General features: G+C 31.3%; 1 protein-coding gene across 1 annotated transcript; it reads right to left on the bottom strand.

The window, feature by feature from the left end:
* Window positions 1–198: 198 nt before the first annotated feature.
* On the bottom strand, window positions 199–5,339 carry LOC109808359 (uncharacterized). The gene is made up of 9 exons (XM_083072427.1): window positions 5,196–5,339; window positions 3,785–4,040; window positions 3,466–3,499; window positions 3,050–3,277; window positions 2,453–2,542; window positions 1,494–1,559; window positions 1,322–1,413; window positions 1,193–1,240; window positions 199–845 (listed from the first exon to the last, which is right to left on the bottom strand). The coding sequence occupies exons 2-9, from the start codon at window positions 4,021–4,023 to the stop codon at window positions 734–736; spliced, it is 909 nt and encodes a 302-aa protein (XP_082928553.1). The 5' UTR covers window positions 4,024–4,040; window positions 5,196–5,339; the 3' UTR covers window positions 199–733.
* Between the last annotated feature and the right edge of the window lie 5,970 nt (window positions 5,340–11,309).

The following is an 11,309-nucleotide window of genomic DNA, read 5'->3' on the forward strand; positions in this document are numbered from 1 at the left end:
AAATTTCTTATCATTGGAATAAATTTATGCTTGAGTTACTTGATGCTGATATGACACACTAAAGACCACTCATTTTTTAATGCATGAAACAACTCAAATGAGTTGCTTCCATCGGAGATTGCCAAAACTTGTTCCCATCAAGTTCGGTAAAGTGGCCACAAGCATGTGAGTGAAAAGCTAACAAGTGTACTCTGTACATCAGTGAACTTACCATGTTATTGCTGCAGATGAGCAGTTCTAAAAAAATGAACGCATTTTCAGTTCAGCTAATATTAACTTCCTCAAATGAGAAATAAACAATACAAAGATGTCCCAATGTTCTTCAGCAAGAATGGGAATACATCATCTCGTCAGACTCGTGATCAAGAACACAAATCCACACCTGTAACTCCATAGGTTGCTGGGTACTCTGATAATCCCACAGAAAACTTGATTCCAACTATATTGAGGAATAGAACAATAGTACCATAAAACAAACACCTCCTTCCTCTATTTGTTCCTACATAAACCCTGCTTCCCCTTTTGGTCTGGGAAGCAGTTGAATGGTAGCAGAATTAAACTCAGTTCATGAAGCTTCAAATTACCACATTGGCTTAGTACAAGTAATTTGTTTGAGCCATGAGCATGTAACCAAGCTCAACCATCCACTATGCAGCTGGGAGAGCTGAATGCAGTTTCCGTTCCCAAACTGCTTCTGGCTCTCGAGGGATCCAACTCAGATACTACTCAATTTTTAGAACTGACAAGAGGAAGGGAACCATTTCGACAAGAAATAATATTTCATTTCTACAATCAGCTTAAACAAGCCATAACATGGAATATGTAACAATGCAACCAAAAAGTACCTACAAGTCATAAAAAACATATTGGATTAGGAATTCATGGGGAGAAGGGAAAAACAGACTTGGAGATAATCTTGGATATCATGGTACAAATGCTATGTGTCACATGCAAAGCCAATGGCCTCAAATTTGATTCTATCCAAACTTGTCATTCTCTTTTGCGATTCTAAAGGTCATTTGAATTAAAAACTCTATTGTAAAACCTCACATAAAAGGCACTAGTTTTGCATGAAAAATGAAATTATACATTATACAAATGAGAGCCCTGAATGTGTAATTCAATAAATTTTTCCAACTTTTCATTTAATTTGAAAACACCCAAGTGTGTACTAAAGAGAGAAATGGCATACCACAATGGAGAATAGGGTAATGACAAATCAAGGAATGGGTATGGCCACCTGTAGCAATGATAATTATCACCATTGTTAGTAAAACCATTGTGTGCAAAAATTTTCATGCAAAAGTATAGCATAGCTTACCAAATCCAGATGAAAGCATGAATAGCCCACTGAAAAATGACATATAAACTTGTCCATAACACAAAGAAAGATATCCCAAACCAGTGTATTTTCTGAAACGTAGGTTAAACTAATTCAACATGTCTTAAGCAATAACACCAAATAAGGATCTTAAAAATTTGAAAATATTCACCAGACAATTTAGAGCTGCATCTCCAAGGAGCAAAACAACATTTAGAGTATGCAAGTTCACTGTCATCTACACAAGATGGAGAAATGTTCAGATTAAATCATTTGGAGACAAGGGGAGAAAAAAAAAACATTATCACAACAACCAATCATATCAAGTTGACATGCATGACTGATCCTTGTAAAAGATATATCCACTGTTGTAGTTTGGACATTCTAATATAATTAATATTAGCAACATATTTTCTAACACACTCTTTTAAACACGTCTATAATTGGTTGAAACTTATTGCAAATCACAATTTATTGTAGGTTGCACTTCTTTTTTAGACGAGTGTCTCAAGATTTTGTAATTTTGAATAAATTTTAACCAATAGAAGACAATGTGCTAGAAGAATTGTATTAGAGAGTGTGTTGCTAAATCTAAGATTGATTTTCAGGCTATAGAAACCTGATGAAAGGGTTAGGAAGCATGATCTTCCATTATTATTATTTTGATTTCTCCCCTCAAAACATAATATATATTATATTGGTTTGAGATTCACAAAAGATCTAATGTGCAAGAATACAAGCATATCACAATTAAAAAAGTTTTGATAAAAAATATACGGAGCATCATGAATCATCATTTTTAAGTGCCAATTGAAGGTGAACTCTTGGATTCTAGCAACCATATGTATGTATCCAAATTCTTACTAAATTTCCAAATCCCATATAAAAACAGAATTACAAGAAACTCCTTTATAATCTAGTAATTGCTCAAGCTAAATATGTTTTGAAAAGGATAAAAAAATCATATCAACTGGCTCACCACGAGCACCAAGCTGAAAACTCTATAACAGGCCAGTGCCACATCCACCCATTAGGTTAGCAAAAAGTAAAGAAAGTTAATAAACAATCAATTTAGCACAAATCAAGAAAGAAGAAAGTACGAAGTATAGGAATCTTCAGAAGGTTACTCACGAAGTTAAAATCGTAATCCCTCAAAGTAAGAAATGGAAATATAATGAACCAATAAACGGAATCTGTAAGCATCACCGCCCCTGCATTCATCTGTTTAAAGACAATACTAAACACATTAAAATCAGGGGAAACTAATGTGACATTGTAGTTAACATGGAGAAGTTAAATTCTAGACATTGTTAAAATGATGCCTAAGTTTTGTCGTATCTAGTTGAATGTCATAAACAATATGAAGTCAAAGTGATCTTAAGTTTTTCATTCAATAAGGTCAAAAACTGCCAGAATTAGTTTGCATCCATTGCCAACCTAACAAATTAGCATATTATGCATATAGAATCTATAGTTACACAATGCATTTGAAGGAGAAAACAAAATACAAAAAAATGCGAAATAAAAATGAAAGAGAAGAAAAAAATAATAATAGATGTCACACTTAAAAAGACATCAAAATGGTAAAGAGAGCACAGAAACATATGAACTAAACAAATGTATATAAAGGAAAACAAATAATTAACTTTTGACTTTGATTTTCATTGGACAACAAACATGGGTTTCCATTTCTCTATAAACCTAAAGTTGTTGAGTTCTAGTTTATACCTGGAATAAAATTTGAAAAATATAACTCCAGATTGGTGCAACTTGATTCTTGTGTATTTCAGCATGGGGATCAACAAGGTCTTCCATTCTAGACAGGTTTGTAGAATCCTGGTGTAAGAGAGGCATGTATGGCCCATGCTCTGCATCCATTCTAGCAATATTAACATTAATGACGGTGCTTGATTTTTTATGCTGATAACACCCATACATTGATAGCACAGATGCACACTACAAAAAAAGAAATTTCAGATTGTGAGATCAAATATTCTAAAAGACTTTAGAGACCACTACCCGTGAAAGCTTTTTCCTAAGTACTGTATTTTTAGCATAAAAAGTATCATCATAAAGTGGCATAATAAGATAGATGAACAGGAATAATTCCATTAAAGGCCTCTAAGAAATATTACGAGCCATACCCCAAAATAAATCGTAACTAGAGTGAAGGTCCACCTGCAAGAAATTGAAAATAACCATCATCAAAAGAGTTCAAAGCTAATGGTAAAGACATGGAAAACATTGAAATGAAACTGAGAAAAAACTAAGATGGTTAAACACCCATAACTGGCTTCAAATTCATTTATAAAGCTTATTGCTGAACTTATTTTCTAGTATAGCTCTAAATCACCAACTAGAAAAACAAGGTAGTAGCAACCAATTCCACACCACTCTAAGTGTATGTTTCAAGACTCAAATCAAGTAAATATAGAGAAAAGTCAAGAGAAAGGGAATACTTACTGAGTGTAATAAAAAAATATGGAGCCACTATTAATATGAATTTTGGCGATTAATGTTGCCAAAAGAGAAGAGAATGCAATAACACGAAAAGCTAGCAAACAAACTGGGTGAATTTCTTTAAGGCATGGTTTCCATGCTTCATCACCGGACAAAGTCCCATCTTGCTGATTTTCTCCTTTAACAGATCTGAATAGCCTTGAACCTTTATGCTTCCATATTACAAGAAATGCAAGGACCATAGACAGCAAAACAATAACTGCACACAGGTAGAACCTCCAATTTAACCAATAACTGAGACTGGTTGTATCAGTGATATCCTGCTGCGGCATCCTAATAGATAAACAATGATGCTAATAATAAAGTTAACACACTTTTGTTTCCAAAATATTCCTTTTACTGCCACTGAGAATGTAGCCACTAGATAAGTGTTTTAGAGCCAAACTGCAATCTACTGTAATCACTAGCAATGTAACCAAAACATTATAAGTTTGAGCAAGTATAGTTCTCTCGGTGTTGATACTTGCAGGGTTTTAAATTGTGCTCTAGAACAGCAACTGCAACTATAGTATTGTGCTTTTTGAGGTCTCCGTGGCTGTGATCAAGAAATTTTAAACATTGGTTAATAGTTGTTAGTTATAGATCCCATGTACTGCATCAAGAAATTTAAAGCTAATATTTGTTAAGGAACATTATAAAATGATTACAGTCCAAGAATATAATCCCCTGATTAACAATCAGTTTCTTGATGAGCTTCTTCTAAGTGTGTGTTTGGTGGCGTGTTGCATCAGTAAAATTTCACATTCGATACCCATGTCCTCAGCAATAAATACTAGCTTCTGATTGTATAAAATAAAAATATACTAGCTTCTGCTTTCTCACGTGGTTCCAGTTATAAGGTTCTAAGACAAAACCAATCACAGGGTAAGAACATAAAATCATAACAGTACAATCAAAATGTAAAGTCTCAATTAATTAAATATATTCCATAATTTGATAAATCATAACTCACCCAAGGAAACAACATCGCAGTGTAAAGCTAGTTAAATTTGACCCCACCAGTTAATTTTCGCCAATTCATACTAATGCTCTTAAAATTAGGTTCGTACCCAGAAATGCTACAAATCGTTGAGTAAAATAAAAATGAAACTATTTGCCAATGTTTGAAGCTAATTTTCCAAAACATAGCAATAACACATATTTCCAATAACAAAAAACTGAAAACAAAAAGAGAAGAAGATAGATTGAAGCATGTGCAGAAAGTACACAAAAATAATAAAAATTTAAATGTTTTGGACGTTAAAACGTAAGAATCTTCCAAATAAAATCATGTGAAACATCATAGGATATTTGATGCAGTCAAACTAAAGGGGCAAAAGAAGGGGAAATAGAGGTTTGAAGATTAGGAACATACGAGGAGATGGTAAGGAGAAGAGGAATGTGGGCAATGAAGAAACGAGGGAAGCGGTGAGTTCTGCTTCGGGATGCCTCTTTTTTCGTTGGTGAAGGAACTTCTCTCTTTTGGGATATAAATTAAATAGAAAGAAAGGCACAAAAATGGCAACAATGCCTTTATCCAATTAATTAATGTTGTTAAATATATTATTTATACATTTGATTTATTTTTTAATAAAATTTTGACTTTTAATTTTATATATTAAACACAAGTACAACCAACAAGTGAAAAATAAATATAAAAAAAAACTCTTCGATTATGAGTTTTAATACAATGCATGTACCATGTTAATGTACTGAAAAAAAAAAACGAATTGCGAAAATGTTTCTAAAAATTCTCTTATGGGAACATTTTTCTTTAACGATCGAGTTTTATTTTTTGGATTGTTTTAATGTGTTATTTAATTTATTTTTTTATTTATATATTTATTTATAAATTTAATTTAATATTTTTAAATAAATTATTTAATAATTAAAATAATGAATATTTTTAGTTCGTAAAATTTTTAAAAGTTAAATATTTATTATATATAACAAAATTTTATAATAAATTATATGTAAATAGATATTATATTTAAATATAAATTATATTTAAAATTTATATAAATAAATATTTTAAGATATATAAATTATATTTTCAATTTAAAATAAATAATTTATATTAGAATATAAGATTTTTTAATTATTGACATTTTATTTTAACATATTAAATTTTAATATATAAATAATATATTAAATTAAAAAATTTGTAAGATTTGTCTTACGACAAGGTTAATTTAATACTTTAAAATTTAATTTTTATGATTATTAAATTAGTCTTTAATTAGAACATTATCTGAACTATCTCTTTTTAGCAAAAAACTTTTTTAAAAAATACTTTCAATAAGAATAACTATTACAAATGTTCTCAAAGTTCACTTTTAATATATAAAGGTTAATTTTATCTCGCAATAATTAAGATAATTTAATTTTATCATTTAAATAAAATTCATTATTATAAATTCATTTTTAAATATATAAATGATTTTTTAAAATAAAAAATTTAACACTAATAAATTATATTATAATAAAATATTATTTTTATTTATTTATAATTTATTTTAAAAATATTAAAATCTAATTCATAAATAATTTTTTTATATAAATAAAAATTGAATTAAATAAGAAGTTAAAAAATTTAATTATTATTATTTAAAAACATTAGTTGTATATTAATTTTTTACATTATTTTTGTAAAATTTAAAATAGTTACTCGTTGGATTTTTTATTATCATGAAATTGATTGAACTATCGAAATTAACTCGATCTAGAAGCCCCAACGATTGAAGAAGTGACTTGGTGGATTTGCCCACGTCAAGCTTGGAATGCGGTGGCACGTGGAATGTCCATATGAAATATAAAAGTATTCAGACCACGAAAGATCACAATGAGTTGGTTACGCATACGAAAAGTTATTGTTGTTGCGAGGTTCTTGCCCTATTCTAGTTCATTGTTTTTCAAAATGGCTTACGAACCCTTTTATTTGTTTCTTTTTCTCTTATTAAAATGAATTTAGTAGCGTTTCACTATGTCTCTGGTTCTACAATTATATGAGATAAACTTAAAGTTGGTACTAAATAATGTGGATTAAACTTAATCAATTCGTCTATTTATTTTTCGTGGGGTTAGACAAATAAGTGTATTAACTTGTCTAATTCGTTTATCCCACTAGTGGAAAATCAGCATATTACGTCATCCCTTTTACGTCGAAAATACGAAAATTTGACGTAAAAAAAACGTGATGGCATTTTTGTAATTTTTGTGAACTTTTTTACGTCAGACCTGGTAGGGTCTGACATAAAAAGTCAAATCTACGTCGGAGATATGTTGTATCTGACGTAGATTTGAACTTTTACGTCGGACCCTACCAGGTCCGACATAAAAAAGGACGCAAATTTGAATAAGAGAGTGCGAGACACACCGCGCGCATTTACTCTTCATCACTTTTCGTTTTTTTCTCTATAAACCCTCTCCCTCTCCTTTGTTACTGAATCGTTTTTTTTGTCTTTTGCAGAGGGATGAACTCTTTGTTACTCATTCGCACATTGTTTCTGCTCCTCAAGTATGAATCAAGGTTTCGTTAGCACTTTTCTACTTCGCATTACTACTGTGGCTATCTGTTTTATTCGATTTTTTTGTTGTTCTATTTGTATAGGTAATGAACATTTTCTTTTGGGTTGTTCTCCGAACCAGAATGGCTTGTTCTGCTTGCAGAACGGGCCGTTCTTGCATTCTTATGTTTTTTTTTGTTTTTTTACTACTTTTTTACGTCGGATTTCGTAATGTCCGACGTAAATTTACGTCGATTTTGCAGGTCCGACGTAAAATTTACGTCTCCCGCTTTTACGTCAGTATGTTTTCTGACGTAAAAAGCTCAAAATATCTGACATAGTACACTTCTTTTGTACTAGTGTCCCGTGAATTCAATCCACTAATTTGATTGTCAACTTATCAATTTATTTTTTTTATGCTATTGAAAGATATATTTTTAATGAATTTATATTGAATTAATATTTTTATTTTATAATTTAATTTCTATTTTTAAGTAATTATTTTCATTTAATATAAATAAAAATATATTATTTTAATCACATATTTTATTTAGTGCATTTTTATTTAGAGTATCTTTTTTAATAGAGATATATATTAATTTGGTCCTTTGTATAAAAAAAATAATACTTCTAATCAATTTTACAAATAATAAAATTATAAGTTAAAGTGATAATATATATTAAAATATTTCGATTGAGAATTTTTTTTAAAAAATTGGGTAGATCGAAGGTAGGTTAACTTGTCAACCTACTATATTTAACCCACTAATTCAATTTCCTAAAATGGGTTAACCTACCAACTCATCGCTAAGTGGAGTAAATTACATTTTTCAACTTGTTTTTTTTATGTGGGTCAACCCGCCTGCCTTGTCTTTTTGGTTGGTCAAGTTGAACTACTTCACTTTAGGTGAGTTGACTCATTTTGTCACCCCTACCAAATGCAAAACACTTCAAATTTGGTCTATGAAATTCTCTTTGATGGTGTCAAACTACACTTCCATTATGGGAACAACGAATTGTTGAGCTTAGAGAAGCTTGAAGCTTAAAAGAGTTTTGATGATCACAAGATATGAGACAACAACAACAACAACTTGGAAGCACAAAAACAAAGTCAGAGAAAGTCAAGAAAATGCTATTAAATAGAGCTATGTAATAGAGTTTAGAAAATAAAATGCTTTGAATGAGCTTTTATGTTGTGTATGCTGTGTGCATGAGCAAATCGATATCTAAGCTAAGTAGAGAGTATATGATGATGAGTTAAAAAGGTTAGAAAGTTATTTTGAGGCTTAAAACAAAGTTTTGAAAACTAACTCAAAATAATCGATTATCGTTAAATATAATTGATTATTCCAGCAACAGGCAAAATGGGATGCCTTGCTACAATAATCGATTATTTGCCAAAATAATCGATTATCCTAGGAATAACTATCTGGAATAATCGATTATCCAGCAAAATAATTGATTATATTGTTCTTGGTTGGTTTCCAGAAAACCTGAAGAACAAAATAATCGATTATTCTTTAAAATAATCGATTATCTGGGTCTGAGACTTTTATAAATAGTTTGAACTTTGAGAAACTTCAGACAAGAGTTAGAACTGATAATCAAATTGAGAAAAGCGTTTTTGTGGAGTCTTTGTGACTATCTTGGAGAGTTTTCTTTGTGAAATCCAAGAGTAAAAATGTTTGTGAAAAACTTTGTTAAAGAATCATCATCATCATCATATTCTTGAAAGGGGAAGATTAAGATTTGCTTCGGAATTCCAGGTGAATTCGTTCCTTTATTCTGTGTGAATACTTGTAAATCTTGAGAAGGGTTTCTCAAGTGGTAAGGTTTCTTGTAGTAGGTTTCTACAAGGGGTGCTTTCTTGGGGTCAAGAAAGTGGTTATCTTTAGTGTTGAATATATGCATGTGTGTGCTTGTAAACCTTCTTCCTTGAGATAGTGGAACAAAATCTTGATCAGGTGCTGATTGAGGACTGGATGTAGGTCACATGTGGAGTGGCTGAACCAATATAAAAGACTTGTGCAATCTTCTTCTACCTTATCTTTTACTTTGAGTAATTTCTTGGTTGAACATTAAAGAAGATAATTCTTGATTAACATGTGTGTGTGAATATTGATGGTTTAATCTGAATTAGAGCATTGCATTTCAACCTCATTGTTTTGTAATCAAGAAAGCATATTGCATTCATACTTTCATAACAAGTCTTTAAAGAAGCTTCATTTGAAAATTTAGTCTTAGAAAAGTTTAAGGGAAATAAAGATCCTAAATACTCTGAAATTTTTTTTAAAAGGTCATAGAATCCAATTCACCCCCCTCTTGGATTGTGCCATTCTTTTCTAACAATTGGTATCTAGAGCAAGGTTCTTGAGAGTTATTCAAGATTTCAAAAATGGCCAACAACAACCTACCCTATGGTGAGGGTGTGTCTATTCATAGACCTCCTGTTTTCAATGGTGAAAACTATGTCTACTGGAAAATTAGGATGATGATTTTCATTGAAGCTATTGATATTGCTGTATGGGATGCTATAAAAAATGGACCCTATATCCCTATGAAAAAAGATGGTGATGAGCTTAAAGAAAAACATTGGAGTGAATGGAGTGATGAGGAAAAGAAAAGAGCCCAACATGATAAGAGAGCTAAAAACATCATAACATCTGCATTGCCAATTGATGAATTTTTTAGAATTTCACAATGCATATCTGCTAAAGAAATGTGGGATACTTTGCAAGTCACTCATGAAGGAACAAGTGATGTAAAGAGATCAAGAAAACATACTCTCATAAGAGAATATGAGCTGTTTAGAATGCAAAATGGTAAAGAGATCAAGAAAACATACTCTCCGAGACTGAGAACTTCAATTTGCTGGTGAAGAAGTTCAGAAAATTCATGAGAAGAAAGAAAAATTCCCCCTACAAATTTAATAAAAAGACAAACAAGAAAGAGGAAGCAAGCACATCCTCCTTTAATTGCTTTGAATGTGGAAAACCGGGAAACATGAAAGCTGAGTGTCCAAACCTCTTGAAGAAACAACAAGAGGAGAAGAAAAGCAAGAGAAATGGAAAGGTGAAGAGAGCCTACATTGCTTGGGAAGATAATGACTCAAGCACAACAAGTGATGAATCCGAATGTGAGGAGAACAACTTGTGCTTGATGGCTGGAGCTGACCATGACACAATTGTAAGTGATTCTGACCTTGAATCCAATCCGAATTATGATCAACTCCAAGAAGCTTTTATACAAATTCATGAAGAAGCTGTCAAATTAGGAGCCTTAAATTCAAAGTTGAAAAACAAGCTGAAATGGTATGAAAATGCTTTAATTAAAGCTGAACAAGAGCTTGAGGATTTAAAGCGTGAGCATGAAAATCTTCAAACTATGTTTAACTTTAGTGAAGCTCATTGTGAAAACTCCACTTCCTCAAAAGATGTTTGTGAACATTGCAAGACCTTTGAGAAAGAAAATGCTGATCTAAAATCCACTCTTGCAAAGTTCACTAATGGAAATGCAAACTTAAACATTCTTTTGGGAAAACAAAGAAACACTTTTGATAGGAGTGAACTTGGTTTTAATCCAAGCATGAGCATGCCATTTAAGTCAAAGAAAGAAGCTTTTAAGAAAAATCAAAATTTTAGAAAATTTAAAAGCAATTTCTCTAGACAAACAACTTGTTTTTATTGCTGTAAAAGAGGCCATACAATTAGGAACTACTATTCTAGAAAATATGGAGTTCCAAATGGAGAGATGGTTTGGGTTGAAAAGAGTCAAAGGCTGAGAACTAACCAACAAGGACCCTTCACATGGGTACCTAAATTTTTTCTTTGAATCTTTGTTGTAGGAATGCTTGAGGGCCAAAAATCTACTTTGGTATCTTGATAGTGGCTGCTCAAGGCATATGACTGGGGATCCTTCAAAATTCTCAAGTCTGAAATTGAAGAATGAAGGGTATGTTACCTATGGTGACAACAACAAAGGTA

Source organism: Cajanus cajan, chromosome 4 (genome assembly GCF_000230855.2).
Source record: "Cajanus cajan strain Asha chromosome 4, NIPB_CcT2T_4, whole genome shotgun sequence".
NCBI classification, from domain to species: Eukaryota; Viridiplantae; Streptophyta; class Magnoliopsida; order Fabales; family Fabaceae; genus Cajanus; species Cajanus cajan.

What these genes read in the sequence shown, in the direction of transcription:
- LOC109808359 (XM_083072427.1), bottom strand. Translation starts at nt 4,023, where the DNA reads ATGGTCCTTGCATTTCTTGTAATATGGAAGCATAAAGGTTCAAGGCTA. An exon ending in TTTTTCAAATTTTATTCCAG is followed by an intron (nt 2,543 to 3,049) that starts GTATAAACTAGA and finishes GTCTTTAAACAG; the next exon opens with ATGAATGCAGGGGCGGTGAT. An exon ending in TTACCCTATTCTCCATTGTG is followed by an intron (nt 846 to 1,192) that starts GTATGCCATTTC and finishes TATGACTTGTAG; the next exon opens with GTACTTTTTGGTTGCATTGT.